Source organism: Vicia villosa, linkage group LG5, assembly GCF_029867415.1.
Source record: "Vicia villosa cultivar HV-30 ecotype Madison, WI linkage group LG5, Vvil1.0, whole genome shotgun sequence".
NCBI lineage: Eukaryota > Viridiplantae > Streptophyta > Magnoliopsida > Fabales > Fabaceae > Vicia > Vicia villosa.
This window is the reverse complement of record NC_081184.1, coordinates 125,070,274-125,097,511: the sequence shown is the minus strand read 5'-3', so window position 1 is coordinate 125,097,511 and position 27,238 is coordinate 125,070,274. Positions and strand designations below refer to the sequence as shown.

Here is a 27,238-nt window from a genome sequence, read left to right as displayed (position 1 = left end):
GAAATAGAAGATGCTCAGATTATCACTTGGATTCTCGGTACTATTGATCCTCACATGATTAATAATTTGCGATCTTTTTCAACTGCTCAAGAAATGTGGAACTACTTGAAGCGTATTTATAACTTAGACAATGCGGCCAAACGTTTTCAGTTGGAGCTAGACATTGCCAATTACAAACAAGGCAATCTGTCTGTTCAAGAATATTATTCTGGTTTTTTGAATTTGTGGACAGAACACTCTGCAATTATACACGTTGAGGTACCCAAGAGTTCTCTCGCGGATGTCCAAGAGGTCTACAATACTAGTAGGCGAGATCAATTTCTCATGAAGCTTCGTGCAGAATTTGAGGTTGTCAGAGGTGCCTTGCTGAATAGGAATCCTGTTCCTTCTTTAGATACATGTGTCGGTGAACTTCTCAGAGAGGAACAACGTCTTGCTACTCAAGGATCCATGTCTCGTGATGTTGTCATTTCTGAGTCTGCTATGTTTGCATATGCTCCTCAGGGTAGAGGTAAAGGTCGTGATATTCGACATGTCCAATGTTTCTCTTGCAAACAATTTGGACATTTTGCTCAGAGTTGCAGTAAGAAGTTTTGTAATTATTGCAAGCAGCGGGGCCATATTATCTCTGATTGTCCACTCGTCCTTCATGATCAGCATAACGTTCGGTGCAAGCATTTTCTGCTAGTACAAGCTCTGCAGTTGGTCCTTCCATCACCAATCCATCTAATGGTGGTGCTCTCCTACCTGAAACAATCCAACAGATGGTACTTTCCGCTCTTTCAACCTTGGGAATTCAGGGTAAGTCTTCGAATGTTTCCTACCCGTGGTTTCTTGATTCCGGTGCATCCAATCACATGATAGCCTCTTCTGAATACTTGCACAATTTACATTCTTACCATGGTAATCAGAAAATTCAAATTGCGGATGGTAATGCTCTCTCTATCACTAATGTTGGTGACCTCAACTCTGATTTTCGGGATGTGTTTGTATCACTTGGACTTGCTTCCAATTTATTATCTGTTGGTCAATTGGTTGATAATAATTGTAATGTAAATTTTTCTCGTGATGGTTGCCTTGTGCAGGAACAGGTGTCGGGGAAGGTGGTTGCGAAGGGGCCTAAAGTGGGAAGACTGTTTCCCCTTCAGTTTATTTCTAGTCATTTATCTCTTGCTTGTAATAATGTCTTGAATTCTTATGAGGATTGGCCTAGAAAATTGGGTCATCCTAACTCTGCTGTTTTATCTCATTTATTTAAAAATGGTTTGTTGGGAAATAAAAATGTTGTTTCTAATGCCTCTCTTTCATGTTCTGTTCGCAAATTAGCTAAAAGTAAAACACTTCCTTTTCCGTCTGGTGCTTATCGGGCTTCCTCTTGTTTTGAAATGATTCATAGTGATGTATGGGGTATGTCTCCTGTAGTTTCTCATGCTCGCTATAAATATTTTGTCACATTTATTGATGATTATAGTCGTTTTACTTTGATATATTTTCTTCGGTCTAAATTTGAAGTGTTTTCTATGTTTAAGAAATTTCTGACATATGTTGAAACTCAATTTCATGAAAGTGTTAAAAAATTTCGCTCTGATTCTGGTGGTGAGTACATGTCTCGTGGGTTTCAAGAATTTCTTCAACAAAAAGGCATTTTGTCTCAACGATCTTGTCCCAATACCCCCCAACAAAATGGGATGGCAGAATGCAAGAATCGTCATTTGCTTGATGTGACACGCACTTTACTTCTTCAAGCTTCTGTACCACCCCGATTTTGGGTGGAGGCTCTTTCCACAGTTGTCTTCTTGATCAATCGTCTTCCTTCTACGGTTATTGATCTCGATTCTCCTTTTTTTCGTCTTTTTAAAATTCAGCCTAATTATAATGATTTACATACCTTTGGATGTGTTTGTTTTGTTCACTTACCTCCATTTGAAAGGCATAAGCTTGGAGCGCAGTCTGTTCAATGTGCGTTTATGGGGTATAGTCACTCTCATAAGGGATTTGTGTGTTATGATGTCACTAACCATCGTTTTCGTATTTCTAGGAATGTGACATTTTTTGATAATCAGTTTATGTTTCCATGTGTTTCTCCTGTCATGAATGATATTGTTACTCTTCCTAAGTTTCTATTATGCCTCAATCTATAGAACGCTATAAACCAGGTCATGTATATGTCAGAAAACACAAACAACAGGTTCCCACACCCCTTCCCGACGCTGAACCGCCACCTGATCCTGTTCTGGTCGAATATCTCGAGCACCAGATAGATATTCACCAGACAGGTATGATTCCTCACATACTTCTCTGACTGCCACACTCTCTAGCAAATCTATTCCTACTTGCTATTCACAGACTGTTAAAGATGTACGTTGGATAAAAGCAATGAATGAGGAACTTCAAGCTCTTCAAGAGAATTTCACATGGGATATTGTCTCTTGTCCTCCTGATGTTAAACCCATTGGCTGCAAATGGGTGTATTCTATGAAATTAAATTCTGATGGGTCCCTCAACCGTTTCAAGGCTCGCTTGGTTGCCTTAGGAAACAAGCAGGAATATGGAATTGATTATGACGAGACATTTGCACCGGTTGCCAAAATGACATCTGTTCGTACGGTACTCTCTATAGCTGCTTCTAACGGGTGGACTCTTCATCAATTAGATGTGAAAAATGCTTTTCTTCATGGTGACCTGGCGAAAGATATATATATGACTCCTCCTCAAGATTTATTCCCGTCATCTAAGGGTGTGTGCAAGCTCAAACGCTCCTTATACGGTTTGAAACAAGCGCCTAGAGCATGGTATGAAAAATTTCGCTCCACTCTACTTGGGTTTTCCTTTACTCAGAGTCAGTACGATTCTTCTCTATTTATTCATAGAACATCTACTGGAATTGTCCTACTTCTTCTATATGTTGATGATATGATTATTACTGGTTTTGATCATGCTTCCATTCAAAGCCCTAAACAGCAGTTACAAGCAGCGTTTCATATGAAAGATCTTGGTAATTTGCATTATTTTCTTGGTCTTGAGGTTCATTCTACATCCAAGGGCATATTCCTCCATCAACACAAGTATGCCACAGATTTAATTTCTATGGCTTCGTGGTCTTTTGGCTGAACTTGGATTTCCTCAAATAGAGCCAACTTCACTTTATGCTGACAATACAAGTGCCATCCAAATTGTTGTGAATCCTGTTTTTCATGAACGCACCAAACATATTGAAGTTGATTGTCACTCAATCAGTGACGCTTATGATGACAGAATAATATCACTTCCTCATGTCAGTACTCAGTTGCAGATTGCAGATATTCTTACCAAGGCTGTTCCACGTCCACGTCATCAGTTTCTTGTTAGCAAATTGATGCTCATTGACAAGCAGCATCAATTTGAGGGGGGATGTGAATAGGAATTAGTTTAAATGTATTTATTTAGTGTAATTATCGATATAACCCTGTAACCTTTATATATACGAGAAATAATAATGAGAAAAGTATGAAGCCAAGAATTATTGACATTGTTAGCATTTCCCATAAAATAAAAGAAAAAAATGAATAGTACCGTATATATATACACGGTGTAAATGTAAAACTAGGAGTAAGAATAATATTTCTCTTTTATTTTTGGTTAGTTGAACTAATTTTGGTGGGACCAATTGCTACATTATATTTAAGCAACATTTAAGTAATTTAAATCAATTTTACAATTTGAATAAGCAATTAATATGCAGGCCGGTCCAACACATCTCGAGATCTAAGGTGAGATTTTAAATTAAATATTTTTAATATAAAAATAAAAATATATTTTTTAAATTAATATATTTTAAATGTTTTAAGATGTAAAACTATTAAGTTATTATAATTAATTTTATTTAATATTGTATTTTAATTGATGATAAAACTAACTTGTCTAAACACTCTTCTCATTATTTAAAAAAAAAAACATAACTAAAAAACAATATCAAAATTAAAAAAAAAATTAAATATCTTATTATATTGAACAACTCAAAAATTTATTATTTATTCTTATAATTTTTAAATTAACAAATCATATAATACACATTATAAATAATAGTTATTATTATATATTCTAAATAGATGTTAGTATTATTTAATTGATATATAAAATAAGTGAAGACAAATATCTAATCTAAATCTATAATGTCTCAATCAACTTTATAATATAAGGAAAATAAGTGAAGACAAATATCTAATCTAAATCTATAACGTCTCAATCAACTTTTATATATAAGGAAAATGTGCGATTTTAAATTCATTTTCACTTTCACATTTTTTTGTTGACTTAGATGTTAGAGTGTTAATTTTGCAAATCAATTTTATCTATATTATACTAAAAGATTACTTAAATATGTTTGTTCTATTTCACCATTCACCAATTAATTTCAGTTCCTCAAATAAATAACGACATTGTCAATGGAAATGAACTTTTGATTCTTGCAATTTTTCACAATTAGATTCATCTAATTTAAGTTATGTTTGTTGTAACGGCCATGATAAGATAAAGAAATTATTCCCTGATATTGCTTTTTAAAGTACTTTTGTCCTTCTAACGTTGGATCATCCCTGATCCTCGTCGTTGATTTGGTTAACCAAAGGCAACTTGGCGATAAAGAACCCCCCTCACAAAGTAGCATGCAGATCAAGAAACGGGTGAAAGATAGACCAATGTTAGGATTTTAAGACCACAAGAAGGTGGACCGAACTCCTAACGCAACATTTTCACTAATCATAATTGCTAGCATAGCCAATCATTTGATGGCGCGGATCTTCATTAATGACAAAATCTTTTGTGACCTCGTGTATCTTGAAATCTTCTAGAAGTTAGGATTACGCGTGCAAGATCTGAAGCCATGTGGTACAATACTCTTATTGCGTTCAATGACTCCTTAAATCTATCATGTGGAACAATATATCTACTTGTTTCTTTCGACAAAGGGGAGGACAGAAGGACTGTAAATGGGGTTTTCTTTGTGGTTCGCTGTGAAAGCGTCTATCTTAGCATTCTTAGAAGATCATTCCTAGCAACACTAGATGTTGTAGCCTCTTCAATCCACTTGAGAATAAAGTACCATAATGATGTAGGTATGTCAATCCTCGTTAAAGTCAATTTGCATGGAGCTCGTCTTATAAATGACGCAATGCCAAAGAACTTCCTAGTGTTCGTCGTAGTCCCCAGGGAAATGCGGGAAAAATCGATGATGTAGCCAATATTGTCAATCTTGATGTGTAGGATGACAAAAGCAAGCTAAGCATATCAACCCAAGGAAATATGAATACCTTAAGATCGATCCTAGGCAAAAAGTTCGACCATCTTGATGATTAATTGACTCGATCAGTTTGAATATGTGTTGAATATGAAGTATGCTATCAATCAAAATTGGATTAATTTGTGGTTGGAGAGTGATTCTATCTTAGTAGTTAAAGCTTACAATAAACCATATGTTATGTCTTGGAAATTAAGGAATAAGACCATGTGCAATGGTGGGTTTATTTGAACTCAACACCACAAAATCATGTGCAATGGTGTGTGTAGTGTAGTGTTGAGTGTGTATTGGAGGAGAGAGATGTTGAGAAAACTCAACACCATGTAAACTGACGCAGGGGCTGACGTGGCAGCGGCTGGTTGGTTGGCCAGATTTTTATCCATTTAATACTTTGAACTCATTTATTTCGTTGCAAATTATTTTTTTTATTTTATTTTTTTTTTACCAAAATTCATGATTTTTTTTTCTCTATAAATAGAGACTTGGTTCATTTGATTTGGACACAGAAAAAAAAACCAAATTTTCCACTATCTTAATCTTATTATTATCTTTCTATTAGTGTTTACGTTACTTGTGTGTTGTATTTTAATTTAATTTAATATGCTTTGTATCTTATCCAATTATTTAAATAAATTTTGTTTTTATTACAAAAAATTAAAAAATAAATTGTTAAGTATTTATTATTTTAATTTAATTTTAATCGATAATTGTAATTTTATGTAATTATAAAAATAAAAATAAAATTTAAATAAGAATATGAAAATAAAAAGTGGTGGGGTAGGGTGTTGAGTGAAAAACCATTGGAGAAGGTAAAAGTTGAATGAGTGTTGAGTTATTAGGTGGTAGAGAGAGAAAATGATGTGGAGTGTTGGGAGTTGAAAAAGTGGGTGTTGAGTGTTGAAACCATTGTAAATGGTCTAAATGAGATGATTGTAACTTTTAGATGAAAAATTATAATTTTTTGGCCACTCATATTTATAGGGAAGAGGATCATTGTGCATATAAGTTAGCTAATTTAAGTTTAAGTATTACTAATTTTACTTGGTGGAACGATATTCATTCGGACGTAGATTTGTACTTCATGTCCTTCTTTTTTTTTTTACCTATTCCTTTTTAATTATCTACTGAGTTATGCCATATTTTGAGTCCCTTTTTATTTTTACCTATTCCTTTTTAATTATATATTGGGTTATGCTTTATTTTGAGTTAAAAAGGTATCTTGGTACACTTGAATTTAGTTGCATGCCCGTATCATCGTCTAATCAAATTCTATTAATCAATAACACATCAATTTTATAATTAATTTTATACCAATTTACCCTCGAGGTATCATTACCCAATTGTACTTACCGTGACTACCCAAAAATTTACCCTAAACAAAAACTTAATTTTAAATATAAACATATATTTTTTTAGAACGTTTGGTTTTGTACCCGCATAATAACCTCTTTGAGTTTGAAATACACGTTCTCTTCTCTCACAATAGCGCCTGACCAACCCAATCGCCGATGTTCCCAACGAAACCCGAAACCCTGAAGAAGAAGCACCACCGATCTCACTCACCGATCCTCAACCCTCCAAAACCCCCAAATCGAAAGCATTCCCGATCCAAACCCTAATCCAGATCACGACACACTCATGGAGGATCCAAATCACCCCCAAATCGCCGATGATACTGAACCCGACGTTCCAACCCCTGCAACCACCGCTCGCCGTGGAAATAAGCGGAAGAAAACCGGGCCGAAGCGAACTGCAACCCAGAAAAAAAGGTTCAAGGAGAAATGTCAGGCTATTGTCGAAACCCTAAAACCCATTCCTTTCAAACCTGCTAAAGCTCTCGACTTTGACAGCCACCAGAGCCTTCTGGAGTGTCTGGGGTTATGGGGTTTTGTCCACATCGAGTTTGATTCTGTTATTCGCACTGATCTACTCGCTCAGCTTATTGTTAGCTATAGTCCTACCGGAAGGTGCAGTTATGTTAATGATATCAAGGTGATGGTGAACCGTGCTGAACTAGGCCGTGCTCTCAAGCTTCCGAAGAAGATTCCGGCTAGTGCTGTCCCTATCATTGCTGTTGATGAAGTTGACAAAGAGGATATTGATTTCCTTAATCAATTGGTGTCAAACTGGATGCTTTTGCATGATGATACATTCATGAAGACAAAGGATATTATGCAGCTAATTAACTTTGTCAAGGATGGGACTTTTGAGAAGGTTGACTGGGCAGGACTGATATGGAGCATGTTAGAGAAGGAATTGAAGGCACCTAATCTTGCAAACTGTTATTATGCCTCACATTTGCAGCATTTGATTAAGTCTCAGCACAAGGAGCTGTTGGAGGAAACTCCGGTGGAGGGTGAAGGAGAAGAGGGTGTGGCAAAGGATGAGGAGGAAGAGGGTGAGGTAAAAGATGAGGAGGAAGACGAAGAGGTGGCGGTGATAACGGATGAGGTGGATGGGAGTGGTGATGTGAGAATGGGTGGGGTTGAAGAGAGTAACGTTTGTGAGTTGGACGAATCCAATACTGAGTTGAGTTTGAAGCAGGAGGATAATGTTGAGACTTTACCGGTGGAAAGACAGAAGGGTGACGAGGAACAAATAATGGATTTTGAGCCGTCTAAGGAAGAAGAATTTGTACTAAAAGCAACAAGAGTGTTTGAAGGCTCAGGCATTACGCGTGCTCAAAGGTGTTCTTATGATTTAATGGAGGAGAATTTGTACCAAAAGCAACAAGATTGTTTGAAGTTGCAAAGGTCCGTAAGCAATGGCAAAAGAAAGATCCGAGATTTAGAAAAGCAATTGGTAGAAGAGAAGGCCAAGTCGGCTCGACTTGAGGGAGAACTTGCAAGACTTCGAGCCCAGCAGAGGGAAACAGGAAACAATCATGCTACTGCCAGATTGCCTTAGATGCGAGCCTTTGATAGAGCCTTGTTGCCATTTGGGTCTTGCCTTGATCCGATTGAGTAATTATGATTAGTTGTTGTTTTGATTTACCGGCCACCTCCAGAATTGTTGTATGGGGTTGTGTTTTGACGTATTGAACCTCGTATGTATGCCTGCTGAGCATTTACTTTGTGGGAAGGCTATATGCTGTTTAATTGTATGAAGTCATCTGTTTGCTCATGGTTGAATGAAATGCAATTGGGGTTTCCGGATATCTTGATGTGTTGTTTATTATCTGATGGTATTCTGTATCTTGTTAATATCAATGTTTTAAAAACCGAACAAAAGAAAGAATCATTAAAACTTACGAGTCATAGTTCAATCGGTTCAACCGTGGTTGAACCGTATATTAAATTTAAACTAAATAAATAAATAAATAAATAAATAAATATCTTAATAAAATTAATTTATATCATAATTTGTAAAATAAAGAACCATTAAAACTTACGAGTCATAGTTCAATCGGTTCAACCGTGGTTGAATCGTATATTAAATTTAAACTAAATAAATAAATAAATAAATATCTTAATAAAATTAATTTATATCATAATTTGTAAAATAAAATTCTCAAATAAATACGATACTAATAAACAAGCTTACATAATAAGAAGAATGCAATGTAAGATCCAATAAAGATCCAATAACAAATTATAAAATTACATAATAAGAAGAATGCAATGTAAGATCCAATAAAGATCCAATAACAAATTATAAAATTAGTTAAGGACGAATATGTATACATTTGTCCTAATTGAGTTATTCATCGGTATAATTTTTTACATCTCTTTAACGACCATCATCAGTTATCCCGTGTCCACAAACATTACATTATTTCTTCTCTTTCTATTACATTTACATTGTCTTTTCTCTTTCAATTTTATTCTTTATTTTTCATCTATACAATTTTAAATGTTTGCTATAATTAATTTTTTAGATTTAAACAAAAAAATAAAATGAAGTAAAACATAAAAAAAATTATCTTTGATTTTTTGAATCGCCTGGTTCACCAAAATCGGTTTCGATTTTACGATTATTTTAGTTTTTTTGCGCTTGAAGCATATTTATCCCAATTTTATAGACTTAACCGTTTATTGGTCCAAACCGAACCAAATTAGACAACGGTTCAAAGTTGAACCGGTTCAACCGGCCGGGTCAATCCGATTTTTAAAACATTGGTTAATATGTTCTATCTGAAAGTGTGATGAACTCTTGGATACCCGAAAACTGACAAACATTGCATTCATATCATGCATATATCATACATTTTCGTGCATTTGCAGGTTTTGCAGATCAACACTCTTATATCTTGTTGTTTTATTGTTAGAAGATTTCCGACGACGGCTAATCATTCATATCCGACTTGAAGCAACCAACAACGATAAATGGAGCAAATACAAGAACATATGTTGAGATGCGAGCTCAGTTGATGGAACAGATGAATGCACATATGACACAATTCATGGAGGCATTGGCTAACATCACCAGGGGTCAAGAAGATTTGAAAGTTCTTGTCGAGAATTTCAAGAGGACTGAAAATGACGGAAGACAGCATGGGTTGTTTGATGATGTATCGGTCTGTATTGATGATCACCATGATGAGCATGAGTTTAGACAGCCTGCCAATGTACCTTACAATCCTTTCAATTAGAACCAGGGGTTTCTGCCACCGCCTTCGTCTCGTCTATTGGGAGGACGAGTTAATCAGAACCGGGCAAATCAGGATTTTGACTTTGAGAATGTGGATCAACTGTCCAGACTTAGTGCTGATGGTGCACAAGATGAGGGTGGACCAGAACATCCATCTATTCAATTCGTGTCGTTTTGTTCTCTCATTAATACTTCCTTCCATCATGTCATCCCAAAGAGCCCTCACTGTCTTAAAAGAACAAAATCTATGGCTAGCCAAAGTAGACAACTATTACATCAACCTCTGCCATAAACAAGGATGGGAATCATACATTTCTCTCCTAAATGGTTATGTCCTTCTAAATCTTGTCAAAAACTTCAAGGTAAATGCTTCAGTCAGTGAAGATAACCTGAGTATTGTTTCCTCCATTCATGGAATTCATCTCACAATTTCTAAAGCATCCATTGCTAAAGTAATTGGATGTCCATCCAGGAACAGTGTTGCATGTCTCACTGTGTTTGACTATGCTAATGCTTTTGTCGTTCCAACCGACTTAAGTAAACTAACTTGTCATCTCAGAAACAATCCCTACTACATCTCCTCATCTAAACAAGTCTAGTTTAGGACGATCCTCTCAAACTTCATTCCTCGAGGAAAATTCCAAAAAATCCTATATGCTAGAGATAGATTCTTGATCAATTGCCTGGAGTCAAATAAACCCGTGAATCTTGCCGGGATCATATTTGGACATTTGAGAGAGTCTCTAATTGCTTTCAAGTGTGGTCAAGAATTCTTCATTCCCTATGGAAGAGTCATGTCAGCATGTTTTGAATCTGCAGGAATAGTGAACACATTCCACTCTTCAGAATTTCCGAACAAGAGGGAAGCACTGTATGCAGAGCATTGTGATCGTTTCTTCTTTCATGGAGGATATTATGAGTCTATCTACTAGGTGTCTGTGTCCTTTGAGTCTGTACCAAATTTTCTTTCTAATCAATGCATTTTTTTTTCTGTCTGGGATAATCTGATTTCTTAATGTTTATAACAGTGCTACCTGACTAAACTCATACATTCTCTTACAGCATCACTTCTTTTTGATAATGACAAAAAGGGGGGAGAAAATAGGATGAAAATTTGAAGACATTAACACATAACAGTTATCTTAAGTTATAAAGTCTCAGATATTACTAACAAGTACTATAGTACCAAAGTGTATGAAAATTGCAAAATCTTTTTCTGAAAGTAATGCAGGTACAAAATCAAAATTCTAAAAGAATATTACACTGAACTAAAAAGAACAAATCTAAAGTGTGAAATAAATCTTCTGAAGTACAATGCTAAAATAAATCAATCTTCTGAAGAAAAGCGTCACAACATATACCATCTTATCCAATCTTCTGAAGGAAAAAATACTCACTTTTTAAAATATTTATTTCAAGGGAAGTCACACCTTAAGGGGGGACTATACTTTTAAGGGAAATATATAATTCAGGGGGAGACTATACATATCAAAGAAGAGACTGTTTCACTTATATACAAAATTTCAGAACAGAACGTAAATGTTTTGTCATCATCAAAAAAGGGGAGATTGTTAGAACATAGTTTGGTTCTAATCACACTTCAGTGTTTTGATGATAACAAACAAATAAATTTTGTATAAGCAAACATGGTACTCTAATTCTATATTGTTGATTTCAGAAGATGTACCAGCACAATCAGAACTTGGAATAAATATAAAGTTGGATAAATGGAAGAGATACTCAAGGATTCAAGGCAACTTCTGATACTACACCAAACCGCTGCAACAGAAGATCACGAAAAAATACATATACAACAGAAGTTGAAATACAAGCCGAACAGAAGATCACGAAGATTAATTCAAAATAAAACTGTTAAAGACATAATCATTAGCAAAACGACTGCAACACTCCAAAAGTGCAATTCCCAAGGTTGATTGAAGAAGCTATCCACATGCAAATCCTTGGAAGAAAACAAAAGCTGAGATAAACACGCAAACCATTTAATGCTGCAAAAAGGAGTTGAGGTTAACGGGCAAAAATCTTGAATCTATATATACTCATGAAATCTTGAATCAAAAACAACAATTACACACAGGAACATCATTATTCTGAAAAATAATCAAGTGTGAAGAAAAAATATCTGAAGCAAAGTTTCATATTCATTCTCAGAGTTCATTACTTTGTACTTAATCTTAGTGAAATATCACAGTTGTGATTACACCTTTCTAGAAGCAATACTATACACTGTCATCAGAAGTTACGTGGTAACTGAATCCTTGAGAGACCAGTTGGGTCAGAAATAGTTGAGTCTTATAAGTTGGTTAGTCACAAACAGTTGGTTTGTGCAGGATTGTTAGTCATCAACAGTTTGGCTCGTGCGTTGTAGTGTGAGTCACGACAGTTGGTCGTGCAAGTGTAATCAGGTTCTGATTATAGTGGATTAAGTCCTCGTTGAGAGAGGCAAATCACCTTGTTATGAGTGGGCTGGAGATAGCCTTATTGAGAAGGTGAACCAGGATAAAAATAAGTGTGTTATGTCTATCTTTCTTGTATCAAGTTTCTTCAAAAAATCACTTATTCAACTCCCCCTTCTAAGTGTTTTCCCAAACTTCAAGCACATGCTTTGAAAGAATTCCCTGATGACATAACCGATGTTACAACATCTTATACCAGATCAATAAATCAGTGCAGAAAATAGATAACACAAAGAATTGTTAACCCAGTTCGGTTCAACCGACCTACTCTGGGGGCTACCAAGCCAGGGATAAATCCACTATGATAGTATCAATTCAAAGCTAAACTCCCCCGTTTACAAATTCTCAGTTAATCACTACCCAAGTTAGATTTCTATCTAAGACTCACTTAGATATGAGCCCCCCCCTCAAATCCCTTCAATCACGACCAGTGATAACAAACAGACGAAAATAATAACAGAGTAAAGTCACACTTCAAACACACCTTGATCTTGCTTACCAGCTTCGATCAAGAGACACATATCACTCAAATCTTACCTACAGGTTTAGAGTGAGAATAATACTTATCTTCCCTACAGGTTTAGAGAAGAACATGGCAGCCATCCCACAGCTCGGGTGATTTGCCTTAACAAACCCTAATGTTTACATCTTTCCAATACTCGGCTTGCTTGACAAACTAGGTTACAAAGCTTCCTATTTATAACCTATTCCTAACTGGTCCTAACAAAGGCAATTGTAAGTCCTCGAGAAGGCAAGCGGAGAGGGTTCGCAATTAACCCCCGCAACTTTCAGTCCCCATGTCTTCCTTATGCTTGCTTTTTGCAAGTTCAGAGCCCTAGGCAAGTCCCCAAAGATCGTCGAGTCGAAGGCCCAAAACGGGTAAAGTGAACCAGGTTCATGCAATCGGACCCCCATGTTTCTTGGCTCACGTTGGCCGTCGTTGGCACTCGGTGTATGCACGCATCGATTGCCTTTGCTCCTCCTTGCCCCGATAATGCAATGTCGCGGTTAAGGATTCACATCTCCTAGGTCTAATGCTTGGTTGACTCGGGTGATACACTCCCCTTGGCTATAGCGGGACCATCTTTCTACTACTAAGCCTGCGCCTGCAGATGTGTGTGCACGAACCGAGCTCGTTTGTTTGTTACTTTGTTTGCTTTTGCTTATTCCCCGTAGGTTACTAGTATAGTATAGACTTTCACCCTTTGCATGTCAACATAGGTAGCAAGCTTTCCCCTTTTGTTTAGGTTTTCCCCATGCATTGTTTAAAACACAAATCAAACTCTTTGATTTTCTTTTCTTAAGAGCACTTTATTTTTGCTCCATTCCCAGCTTAAGTCTCCAAAGGTTGAGCAACAGAGTGAGAATGCAATTGTTCACCTAAAAAACACAAAACAAACAAAAATTAGTTAGCCGAGCTACGGTACATCTGATTCCTAAAAAAGGATACGTAGGCAGTGGGATAGGGCCCATGCGAGTATAACAATTTCTTTTCCCTACATTTTGCATACATCCTACTTCAGTTTTAGGTGTAAACTTTTTACACACCCATAGATTAGCTAACAAGCGTGGATCCCGTCGAGTACGACGGATATGAGGGGTGCTAGCACCTTCCCCTCGTGTAATCGACTCACTTACCCTCTTCTTTGGTCGTGAGACCATTGCTCCTTGTAATCTGGGACCAAAAAGTGCATTATAGCCGAGCTTATGGGAGCTATTTTGACTATGGAGTATGCTATCAATCAAAAGTGGATTAATTTGTGGTTGGAGAGTGATTTTATCTTAGTAGTTAAAGTTTACAGTAAACCATCTGTTGTGCCTTGAAAATTAAGAAATAAATGAGATAACTGTAACTTTTAGATGAGAAATTATAATTTTTTGGCCACTCATATTTATAGGGAAGGGGATCATTGTGCAGATAAGTTAGCTAATTTAAGTTTAAGTATTACTACTTTTACTTAGTGAAACAGTGTTTTAAAAATCGGACCGGATATCAAACCGGTGAGGGCACTAGGTCACTGGTTTATTGGTCGAACAGCATGACTAAACCGAGTTAAACCGGATAATTCGGTTTAATAGACCGGTCGTTATAACAAAATTATATAGGTATAAAATCTGTCGAACCGGATGATTCAGTCTCTACAAAATATAACTAGCACTTAAATTTTTTGAAAATATCATATTATAAAAAAATTCACAAGTTCATAATTCAAATTCAAATTTTACACATAGGTATCACACACACAATAAAATAGTATATAATTATAAAATATAATTGCAAACAAAAGTTTAATCGCAACATAATCTAATTGAATAATTTATAACAAAATAATTTTATTATCTACTAAATTTAATTTCAATAAAAAAAATTGTTTCAATGTTGAGATCTCCTTCTTCAATATCAAAATCATCGGTAACAAAATCAATCGCATCTGCAATAATTTTTTATTATTTTATTTATTTATTTTCTATTTTAATTTTTAATTAAAATAGTCAAAACGATGTTGTTTTAATTTTTTAAAATTAAAAAAATAAAAATGCATTTAGACCGTTGGTTTTCCCGGTTTAAACTGGTTTTGACCGGTTCACACTGATTCAATGACATTCTCGATCCAACTATTGAACCAAGCCGATTACCTGGCTGGTTACCGGTTCGAGGTCTGACCAACCGGTTCGATTCGATTTTTAAAACACTGTAGTGGAATGATATTCATACGGATGTAAATTTTAACTTCAATAAAAACAAACTAAATTTATCTAATTTTAGAATTAGATAAGTTTAAAATTTCGACTTTATATATCTTTTTTACCTATTTCTTTTTAATTATCTACTGGGTTATGCCCTCTTTTGAGTTAAAAAAAACTTAATTTTAAATAAAAACATATATTTTTTTAGAATTACTCATAAAGTTTTTTTCCGACAATGTTCTCTAAGTATTTTAAAAACGTTTGGTTTTGTAACCGCATACCGATTTGAGTTTGAAATACACTGTTCTCTTCTCTCACAATAGCGCCATGACCAACCCAATCGCCGATGTTCCCAACGAAACCCTAAACCCTGAAGAAGAAGCACCACAGACTCCACACACCAATCCTCAACCCTCTCAAGCCCTCGAAAACCCTCAAATCGACAACATTTCCACAAACCCTAATCCAGATCACGACACACTCATGGAGGATCCAAATCATCCCCAAATCGCCGATGATCCTGAGCCCGACGTTCCAACCCCTGCAACCACCGCTCGCCGTGGAAACAAGCGGAAGAAAACTGGGTCGAAGCGAACTGCAATCCAGAAAAAACGATTCGAGGAGAAATGTCAGACTATTCTCGAAACCCTAAAACCCATTCCTTTCAAACCTGCTAAAGCTCTCGACTTTGACAGCCACCAGAGCCTTCTGGAGCGTCTGGGGTTATGGGGTTTTGTCCACATCGAGTTTGATTCTGTTATTCGCACTGATCTACTCGCTCAGCTTATTGTTAGCTATAGCCCTACCGGAAGGTGCAGTTATGTTAATGATATCAAGGTGATGGTGAACCGCGCTGAACTTGGTCGTGCTCTCAAGCTTCCGAAGAAGAATCCGGCTAGTGCTGTCCCTGTCATTGCTGTTGATGAAGTTGACAAAGAGGATATTGATTTCCTTAATCAATTGGTGTCAAACTGGATGCTTTTGCATGATGATACATTCATCATGACAAAGGATATTATGCAGCCGATTAACTTTGTCAAGGATGGGACTTTCGAAAAGGTTGACTGGGCAGGACTGATATGGAGCATGTTAGAGAAGGAATTGAAGGCACCTAATCCTGCAAACTGTTATTATGCCTCACATTTGCAGCATTTGATTAAGTCTCAGCACAAGGAGCTGTTGGAGGAAACTCCGGTGGAGGGTGAAGGAGAAGAGGGTGTGGCAAAGGATGAGGAGGAAGAGGGTGAGGCAAAAGATGAGGAGGAAGAAGAAGAGGTGGCGGTGATAAGGGATGAGGTGGATGGGAGTGGTGATGTGAGAATGGGTGGGGTTGAAGAGAGTAAGGTTCGTGAGTTGGACGAATCCAATACTGAGTTGAGTTTGAAGCAGGAGGATAATGTTGAGACTTTATCGGTGGAAAAACAGCAGGGTGACGAGGAACAAATAATGGATTTTGAGCAGTCTAAGGAAGAAGAACAGGAGATGTGGCTTTTCGATCAGAAGAACTGTGTGGGGGAGCCCTCTTTGAGGCCATGTCAAAATAGTGATTTGAAGGGTTTGGTGAACTATCGCCAAGTGAAAGAGGATGTGGAAGAAGAAGGGCAGGAACAAGAGGAGGAAGAAGAGGATGAAGATGCTGAAGAAGATGAACATGAGGGTGGGTTCCGATTGTCACCCAAGTTTCCTATGGAGGGGTTAACTTCTGGGGCCGAGAGTCCAATTCAAGGGATGGAAGCACAGAATCCTTTTAGTTCTGGGATTGATCTGCATGATAACTCAGTAGGAGATTTCCTCTCTGCAAGGGATGATCCTCAAATGATTACTGGGTCATCACTTTTTGGTAATGGACACAAGAGAGAGATTGATCTGGATAATCATAACTACCATCACACTCTAAATGGAAGTAACAAGCGATTGAGAAATGATAGCCCATGGAGTTCTAAGCCACTTGACTTTGAAGGTTGCATGGAACAGATGGAACATTGGATGGGGAAAGCTAGAATGATGTATGCATCGAAAGATCAGGCTATTGAAGAATCTTCAATGAATCAGCAAGTTTTGCTTGAAGAGTTACAGAGGCGGGATAGCATGATTGAGCATTTGCATAAAGCAAAGATGGAAGAGACTCAGAAAAGACAGATTGAGGTATATCGGCTTGAGAAGGAACTTTATATGATGCAAAGCCTTGTGGAAGGCTACCGAAAAGCCGTGAAAGAAACACAAAAGGCTTTTGCTGATTATAGAGCACGTTGTCCACAAGCTGATGAGCCACTTTACAAAGATGTTCCTGGGTCTGGCGGCCTTGTTTTGAGTGTGACGGAACTAGAGAAGGAACGCCTGAAGAAGGAAGAAGAGGAAAGGATAAGGTTGAGAGAACTTTTTAGAGATTTTGAAAAGAACTGTAAAGATATTGAAGCGAAGTGGATGGGGGAGATGGGTGTACTGGAAAAACATCTAAACAGAGTTGAATCCCTAGGTAACCAATTGCAGGCTCTCGATGAGAAAGTAAAACATTTGAAGGAAGTGTACGCAAAACTCAAGATTCCTCTTGAGACCACTCCACTAAGTGAAGCAGAAGCTACTTAGTAAGGTTTAGCTTTTCTGTTAGAACATGATTAAATTCAGTCCATACTAAGTTTGAGGCCCCAGTTTGTTTATGTTTATGATGTACAGAGCTTTATTTTAAAACTGAAACCTTAATTTCTACCTAGATTTGGTGGTTATTTTCTTTCTTGGGTCTAGCCTAAATTCTGTTGTAGTTCTACTTGGTATGTTACTTTTTCTTGACCAAATGGTATCATATTAGAAGAATATAATGAGATAGGAATCCTGACTATGAAAATCCATTTGGGATCTTCACCATGGTTGATTAATGTTACAAACTGTCAGTAATTGATTTAATTTAGTGCATGTCAGTTTTCTATGATGGTTGCTACTTGTTACTACAATCCTATTTAGCCACATGTTACAATGCTGTTGCTTTATGTCTTAGTCTTGTGCACAGCTACAGTCATGGTTCAATTAGGAGGGTTTCAGACAGCATGCTGTTATGCTGGTTTCCCTTTAGTGTATATTAAGTGATATATAATTGTTTGAAGTAAACGTCAGCATGATTTATAAGTTAAGAATTTTAGTTCTTGTCCAATTTTTACCAGTTTGGTAGTTTTAACGTGTATCCTTAAATGGTCAAACAGAAAATCCATTGAAGTCAGTTATGGTTATTTCTTAGAAGCACTCTAAGGTTGTTTGTTAGAAAACTCTGTCTTATGTTATTAACCTTTTCAAATCAATTATTACTTCTTTTTCAACTAAAGAAAAGCCTGATCTATTGTCACAGGCCTCTTGGAAAAATCAGGTGTTAACCTCAATATATATTGGACAAGTAGTAGTTTGGCATTGCTATTCATATAAGCTTAAACTGTTACAGTGTTTGGTTACACGTTTTTACTCTCAGACTCACGTTTGCCACAGTTTCCAACACACCTTTTTAGAAGCTCCAATGCTTAGTTTCTACATCAACGTGGCTTTTAACGTGATTTGATTAAATTTGACGCTGTCCCAAAGACATACTTAATCTTGAATTTATTAAGATTACTTCATTTGTAGTCGGTGAATATTTTAGCTCCTTGCGATTGTACTGTTATATGTGGATGGAAACTCAAGTCCCTAGTTTTAACCAGAATTATCAATAGCATGCAGTAGTGCTGTTTTAGTGCTGATGTTACCTGCTGTGAAAACCATGGAGCATCTATGAGTTGTTGGACAATCTTTTTGGGATGTTTTGTGATTTCACCTCTTGTTCATAAGAACAACCCTTTTCTTAAAAAAATAGATTTTTAAAATTGTTTAAAGTTTTATGCATGCGCTGCCATTCATTGCCAAGCTCTGGTATACTCACTTTTCTGTTATGTATGGTACTCTACTGTTTGATTTGTTTGCTTATCTCTTACTCATGTTTCACTTTTCTCAATTCTCAAATATTCCAATTCTCAAAAGTCTTTCAAGTAGAAGAAAGATCTGTGCATTCTTCTATTTCTGCTTTGCTCCTCAACTGTGTTGTTTTATCTTTTAAAATTTTAACCATCCTAGTCCTCATTTGTTCTACTTTATTTTGTCTGTCCACTGTTGTGATTGTTTTACCCTTCATGTTTTCCACAGCCAAGGCATCACTCACTTAGTGTTGAACTTATTTATTCCTTCTTGCCTTCTGTTGTTATAGCTTGTCTCTTTAGCTGTTCATAAAAAAGGCTTGTATCTTTAGTTTAAAGTATGATTTCTTATTACTCCCTCTGGTCCTTAATATAAGAAAAAGTTGACTTTTTAGATTTGCTGAAGAAAGAATTAGCATGTCTTTTTTAAGAGTTTGTTCGTAGGATTGATATATATATTATTTGACTTATATGACCGTTTTCAATATCTGTGACGCCACCAGATGTAATGGTGTTGTCGGATACACTGTACTAAGATTGATGACTTAGCAATGGTGACTCATCAACATTGTATTCAGTTTTACTACTTGGAAGAGATAACCTGGTTATGAGGTAAGGCTCATGTGGGAGGAATGTCCTGTGCATTTGTTAGTGTATATACATTGCTACTTAGATGTCTGCATTTTCTTTGATGCTAGTAAAAATCTTGTGCACTGAGTTTTGCTGCACACACAAGTTGGTGCAAGAGTTTGTGATTGCAGAGTTAACTACCAAAATTTTATTTCTCATATTATCACCAAAAAAATGTAGAAATTTGTGAGAAAAATTGACCACTCAGTTTTTCTCTGATGCATCTAGATTGGATAGGATAATACATCTTCCTCACATGCATATAGGGACCATATTTTAGAATTATGACACCAATTATTCAATCCACAACTACTTTCAGAAATTTGTATAAAGAAATATCTATAATATCCTAACATCACCCATTCCTTGTCCCATTCTAGCTTCTTGCATCTGTCACTATTAATTCATATAGGAAAACATGATCAATCCTTAACACCACAAAATGGTGCAACATTTAACACTTTCACCATATATACACAACAAGAATTGATGAAAATATTTACACTTGGATTAACTTTTCCAATTATTATGTCAAAGAAAGATGATTACATCCATGAAAAACAGCAATATTAATAAGAGCAGTACAAGAAAACAAAACTCCACTAGTTTCTGTTTTCCAACTTGAATTGAAAAACACCATGAAAATTGAAATGAATGCAAAGACAAGAAATAATAGTAACAAAAAAAGAAATAAAAGAATCTACAACATTACATTACATAAACCCCATCTAGTTAAAGCAGACACCAACACCATCAAGTACTGTTTCTTTCTTCTCTCTGATATTGATATCACTGAGTGTTGCACATGTGTCTCACTGAATTCCAATCATACAACTTTGAGTGGTCCCATTCTTTAAAGTAAAACACATCACGTGACTGCCACAGTTTTGATAGCAAAAGCTTACCACTAATATTCTGCCTAATAAAATTTCCCACCATCTTTTTTTTTTGCTTTTACCTTCATTACTCCTTCTACCAAAACTATGCTGTTTCTTGAATAAAAAAAGAAATCACAGCATAGGATCATGTGAACTATAGTAGCTAGGTCTCAGACATTGATAAGATGTTCATTTTCAATGTGAGTATCATTATCACAAGGTGGTTTAGGTGATGGAGATGGTGACACTACTGTTGTAGCATTATTCTTGATGTTTTGTTGGTGATACACTTGTCTCAGCCTCTCTATCTCCCTCTTCAGGGCCTCTTGATGAGCTGCATTATTAATTATAATAAACTATTTTTAAGTACTAGTGGTAGTAGTAATAATAGTAATCTTAATAACTACTTGTTGCAGACACATCACATGGTGATATCAGACAGACAGCATTTTAATATGTGCAACTGCATGCAAATGCTTTTACTAAGATCAATATGAATCTGTCCTACTCTCTAATAATTGCTCTCTTTCAACTCTTCTAAACTACTAGTACTAGTCTATTGAATCATGTGCCGTACTATGCATAGTTCCACCAAAAAGAACCTTATTCCATTGGTATCCTAATATAGTTTTTCATTAATTAATTACTTAATAATTGTCTCCTAGAGAGAATACTGAGTTGCAATTGCAAGCTTAGTGGTACAATTGTAAAGTACATGTCTATAAACTAAGTTGTACTTTCTTTCTATAATTCTATCTAAATTTTATTGTGAACATGACATACTGATAGCAAAAACCACAGATTACTAGTCACACATACATGACAGCAAGATTTTAAATAATAGTCGCGATGCGATTTCGGTTGGCACAGGTGTTGCGATACTGATTGCAGTTGTCACGGTGTGAATTAACCATAATTTTTTTTCATCATAAAAACGGTGAATAACGGTATCGGTATCGGCACCTTCAGATACTAACGGACTGTTTTTTACAACCTTGCATGACAGTAAAAGGTGAAATGAGAATAGTTTAGGAAGGGAGAATAAGTACCATCTTTGAAGATTTTGTCTTGGGCAAGAGCTGCGATTCTTTGCTTGAGAGCACTGTTATCAACATTTAGAAGCAACCTCTGATGATCCAGAAATGCAACTCGTGGTGACAGTACTGATACTTCTGCCTTCATTCATCAACACATTCATAATTAGTTCAAACATCAAACAAAATTAACAAATCATATCATTAATATATTAATTAGTATATACTTTTTTATAAAATTTAGTTACCATCATGTATATATATACCTGTAATGAAGTCACACTTCTCTCAAGCTCTGATATGTATTGCAGTTTCCTCACTCTTGATCTCTGTGCAGATTGTCTATTTGCCAAGATTCTGATGACAAAACAAAACACTAATTATAATCACATCAATGATACAACAAAATAAGCCATGTATGACAATTCTGTGACATGAATAATGTTTGAGTTCTACCTTTTGACCCTCTTGGGGTCAGTAATTTTCTGACTTGAATAAGTTGCTGTGTTCCCATTAGTATCATCCTCATCATCATTGACGACTCGTGCAATATCCTGTTTGCATTCGTCGAATTCATCCTCATCAGATTCATGCTTCAATTGTTTCTGTTGGTGATGCTTTTCATCCTCCTCATCCTCTTTTTCATCGTTGATGCTGTTATTATCAGAAGGAGTTGAAGGGTTTGAGTTAGAGGACAATGTAGCCGCTACTGCTCTTGCTGGCGGCTGCATCATGTTTTTCCCAGAAACCTCATCCACACCAAACATAGACATCAGTTGCTCATCATCAAACCTTTCAAACTCGTTGCCCCCGTCTCTACCGCGACAATGCTCCATCATTGACGCCTCGATGAAAGTCACAGAATCACTCGCCGACCGTCTGTGAGCCCCCCGTCTGGTGGACGAGAAGTCGAGAAATTCGTCCACCCATGAAGGGTTCTGTTGACTGTTGGAAAAGTTTGAAGCATTGAGTGGTGAAATAGCTTTAAGGTTAGGCATTTTTTGATGAGGAGAAAATTCAGGCCAAGGTTGTGTCATGTTTGGAGTTGGAACTTTGGGTGGCAATTGAGCCATTTGAGAGACTAGATATAAACTCAATAACCAAACAGAAACTAGCTATAAAACTAGCTATAGATAGATGAATGTGTGATGTTATTTATATATATGCAATGTGTGAGTGAGTGAATATGTATTATTGTGTGTGTCAAGTAGACAAAACAAAATGAAGAAACATGTGTGTATGAATGTGAAGGAGCCAGAGAGAATGTTAGAAAGGCACAAGAAGAAGAACAATATGAACTGAATTCAATATAATAGTGATATTATTATTATTGTTTTGGGGATTGAAATGACAATAAATAAAAAATAAATGTGTGGGGGGTATCTGCATCTGCATGTAGTAGGGTCACATGGAGAAAGGAATTGGACAGCTATGAACAGCTGGGAAGGAAGGAGAGGAGAAAATGTTTTGTGTTTGGTCTCATCAACTCAACGGTATTACTTGAAAGTCACCAATGTTTTGTTTATTTATTGTTATTATTACTACATTGATGATGATTAATTATGACTAGTGGGAATCAGCCACCACGTGCCCTTCTGACCCTCTCTTTAGTGGGATGGATTTGGGTTTGGGATGTCCTTAGAATATCAAAATTGAGTTAATAATCTTGTAGGGTAACAAGACTAAATGTGTTTTGATTAGATGTACATACAAAAGTTTTTCTTTGGTGTAAATTAGATGTGTATTTGAAATTACAATGTGTGTTGTGATGTTAGAGTTTAAGTTTAAGTTTTGCAAAATTAGAATAATTAACATTCTCTTCAAGTTGGATATATATATATATATATATATATATATATATATATATATATATATATATATATATATATATATATATATATATATATATATATATATATATATATATATATATATATATATATATATATATATATATATATATATATATATATATATATATATATATATATATATATATATATATATATATATATATATATATATATAGGGAGCATATCAAGTGAGAGCATTTTTAAATGAGAGATGAGAGGAATAAATATCAACCTTTAGATTCATCAAGAGAGAGAATGTTAATACATTAATGTGACTACTAATTTCTCTCTCTTGATGAATCTAAAGGTTGATATTTATTCCTCTCACCTTCTCATTTAAAAATGCTCTCACTTGATATGCTTCCTATATATATATATATATATATATATATATATATATATATATATATATATATATATATATATATTTATATATATATTTATATATATATATATATATATAATCAATCTGAGGTGAATGTAAGAGATTGATTGAAGATTCGATGAATATCATAATTAATTAAGATCATCAGAAATTACAACAATTGAAAAAGACGAAGTTGATTAAACAAACAATTCAACAATTAATACAATTCAATTTTCACACAAGGTTTAAATTGAATTTAATTAATAGAGTATTCAATCTAACATCAAGAGTTTATATCGTCATAATCGCTAGAAAGAATATTCAAATGTCTGAATCTATCACATATACATTTATTATAAAATAAATCATTATAAGCAGATAAAACCTATCAACATGTGATTCTAGAAGGCGATAAAACTTAAGACATGCAAATCTATGTTGAAATGTAAAAGGATAAACAAAGAGAGATTGAACACAATGTTTATACTAGTTTGGCGTGTTCATTCTCACTTTGCGCCTAGTCCAATCTTCAATGGCAAACCACTAAAATTTCGTTTGGTCATCCACAATTTTGCAAATTAATACACAATTGTTTTAGTACAACGAATAATCAAGACACTATTGAACACTTCAAGTCAATTAATAGTTAAGCCAACATAGGTCTATACCTGAATTTTCCTTCCTTTGTAGGAAAATAATAAAAAATTGTTGAATTCACAAGATCTTCACTTGATCTTGAGGCAAATGTCTTGCTAGACCCAAAGTTCTGCTCCAAGCTTTTGTTTTGGATCAGTCTTTACTCGACTCCACCAGTTCCTTGTATGATCATTTGTTATACTCAAGGATCTTGGAAACTCCAAACTTCGTTCCACAACTATCTTCACTAGGTACTACCGAAGTTTTCAATGAAGCATAAAATAATTGTTTTACCAGAAATTAGTCTCCAAACACCATAATCACAATATCAAATATTCAATCTAATAAACACAAAAACTTCACAAAAATATTAGATATCTTAATGTATCTTGTATCTACTACTCACAATCAATCTTTAGAGTTGAGTACCACAACAATGAGATTTCTTGGTTCAATTTTGAAGGCGGTTGACTATCTTGAATAAACCCACACAACTTTTAAACAGGGCTAACTCAATCAATACACTATATATTTTTTCTATAGGCTGGACTTGAGCGAAAAGACATGAAAGAAGAAAACTCAAGGTTTTCTAGATTTGTGAAAGTATGGATTGAGATTACTTTCAATGTCGAACACCAACTAGTAACAACCATTTATAATGTATTAGCACCATTGACTGTTGTTAACATTTTTGGAGAGAGTGACAAAAATGATTTATATAAATGCAACAGGTTAGACACAAAATAGGTGAGAAAATGGACAATGGATTTGATTCAATTATAAAGTTATGATTTGAATTTAAGAAAAAATTACTCGAATCAAGGTGCTAAATATGGAAATGACTTGTTTGATTTGGATAATGGTTTGATACATGTGATTCGAATCATTAAATCATATGATTCAAATCCTAGTTGTTTTTCAAAAGTCTGTTTAATCATGATTCGAGCCATACAATGTTGTGATTCGCATTAAAGTGGCATGTGATTCAAATCATACACATCTTTGATTAGAATCATTCATACAATTCCAAAATCCACATTTCAATTTGAATTATTGATTCAAATAAGCCATATGCTTTATTTAAATCAAGCTTCAAAATTCACTTTTTAAAATTTTCTAACTCATGATTCAAGACACACATAAATTGACTTTGATCAATTTGCTTAAGCTAAAAACAAATTACAATGGATTCAGTTCTAATTAAGATTAAGGGTTGACTCAAAATACAATTCTACCACAAATAATCAAATTATAAATAAATCGACAAAATAAAAAAAGTCAAATTACAAACACCAAAATACTATAGAACATGAAAATACAAATGAAATGTACTTTTACCAACTGGGCAATTTCAATATCCCCTTTTTGATGTATTGAGAATTTGAGATATTATTTGGATAGAATAATTTGATTTGGTTTTGATTATTGATTCTGATTATTGATCATTGCACAACTGATACATGAGCTCTTGAGACAATTGTTACATAAGCTCTTGAGCTCTCAATCACCCCATGTATTCAACACTTAATATGTGTTAAAATTTGATAATTATCTCATAATACTTATCTCCCTTTGACAAATATAAAAAAGATACAAGCCACAATACAAATATAACACAGAACACCAAAAGAAATCACATCGAAATGAAATCACACTATTTACTAGCAACATAACCAAAACACACATCTCACATAAATTATGCAATTGATCACAATTTTAACGCAATTTTATATATTATTCGCATAAAAAATATGATTAATAGATACGATAAATACCAACAACAAAAAAAGCTAAAATGGCTAAAACGCGCCATCATACATTATTAACAAAAACACACACAAAACGAAAAATAGTTAGAAAAAAACGACAAAAATAAATGACAAATATAAAAGTTAATAGATAATTAAATTAAATTGGGATGACATGCAATGCTAGGAATGCTAAAATTATGGGAGTTGGAAAGGAAATTGGTCATCTCTTGGAAAATCTGAAAGGTTGAAAGATAAACCCGAATCATAGGTAGTCACAACTTCATTTACAAAGGTCAATAGAGCAATCAATCATTCTCTCTCACTTGGGCTTTTGCAGCCATCTTCTCATCGTGAGCAATTTGGCACTATTTTCTAGCCCTTTCATCTCCTCTTAGTGTGATTCCATTTCCTTAACATGAATAAAAACCCTATCAAAACAATTGTCGATGCAGGCTTTGACAACAGGTGACACACTACCAAATGAGGCGGGACTAGATGGAGTAGCAGCCTTATAGGGAATGCAACTGTTAGGTGCTTCCTCGCAGACACTAAATCTATCTTCATAGATCCTGAACAAGTCATCTTGATTGTGATATTCTCCCTTCTAATCCTGGTAATATTTCATTTGCTTTGTCACATGTATATCAAAATCCTTGATCACTACAACGAGATCAACTTTTGCAGACAAGATACCATTTTTTTAAAGGATTAGCAAAATGAATGAGGTGTAGAAGAGAGGATAATTCATATTATTTTTTCGAAACATTATCTTCTAAAGTATATACTTCACACAGTTGACTTCAGATTGGTTGAACAGTATCCACATCAAGAGCAAATCATTATCATTAACTCATGCCCAGTTTTTTGCTTTTCGGTAGAGAACTTTCCCAGTAGTCCAATACAGCATCATCGTTGTTGGGTGAGAATATGGACACAAAGAGGTCTAGAAGAGGGGTTGAATATACCTTTTCCCTTTAAGATAATTTTAAAAACATTTTAGGCCTCATGTACGAAATTAGAGATTTTAAAAAGTACATAAGCAAAACACAAAAACAAGAGAGCTTGGAAGCATCTTAATGAATTAAACCAAATGAAATAATATCCAATGTTACTAAGGATTTGATTGCTTCTAA

The 27,238-nt window shown here is 35.1% G+C and overlaps 3 protein-coding genes across 3 annotated transcripts; 2 read left to right on the top strand and 1 right to left on the bottom strand.

The window, feature by feature from the left end:
• The first annotated feature begins 6,913 nt into the window (after positions 1-6,913).
• LOC131605350 (uncharacterized) lies at positions 6,914-8,182 on the top strand. The gene has a single exon (XM_058877720.1). It carries the CDS (start codon positions 6,914-6,916, stop codon positions 8,180-8,182), a length of 1,269 nt encoding a protein of 422 aa, XP_058733703.1.
• Positions 8,183-15,270: 7,088 nt separating this feature from the next.
• On the top strand, positions 15,271-17,953 carry LOC131602361 (uncharacterized). Its single transcript, XM_058874447.1, has one exon. It carries the CDS (start codon positions 15,355-15,357, stop codon positions 17,611-17,613), a length of 2,259 nt encoding a protein of 752 aa, XP_058730430.1. The 5' UTR covers positions 15,271-15,354; the 3' UTR covers positions 17,614-17,953.
• Positions 17,954-20,074: 2,121 nt separating this feature from the next.
• On the bottom strand, positions 20,075-22,989 carry LOC131602362 (basic leucine zipper 34-like). Its single transcript, XM_058874448.1, has 4 exons — positions 21,955-22,989; positions 21,765-21,855; positions 21,514-21,640; positions 20,075-20,798 (listed from the first exon to the last, which is right to left on the bottom strand). The coding sequence occupies exons 1-4, from the start codon at positions 22,569-22,571 to the stop codon at positions 20,635-20,637; spliced, it is 999 nt and encodes a 332-aa protein (XP_058730431.1). The 5' UTR covers positions 22,572-22,989; the 3' UTR covers positions 20,075-20,634.
• Positions 22,990-27,238: the final 4,249 nt, after the last annotated feature.

Bases quoted from the DNA above. Each gene is read 5' to 3' on its own strand.
- LOC131602362 (XM_058874448.1), bottom strand. From the start codon at position 22,571: ATGGCTCAATTGCCACCCAAAGTTCCAACTCCAAACATGACACAACCT. The intron at 21,856-21,954 runs GTAGAACTCAAA...TTTTGTCATCAG, and splicing joins GACCCCAAGAGGGTCAAAAG to AATCTTGGCAAATAGACAAT. The intron at 20,799-21,513 runs GTACTTATTCTC...TTAATAATGCAG, and splicing joins AGACAAAATCTTCAAAGATG to CTCATCAAGAGGCCCTGAAG.
- LOC131605350 (XM_058877720.1), top strand. From the start codon at position 6,914: ATGGAGGATCCAAATCACCCCCAAATCGCCGATGATACTGAACCCGAC.
- LOC131602361 (XM_058874447.1), top strand. From the start codon at position 15,355: ATGACCAACCCAATCGCCGATGTTCCCAACGAAACCCTAAACCCTGAA.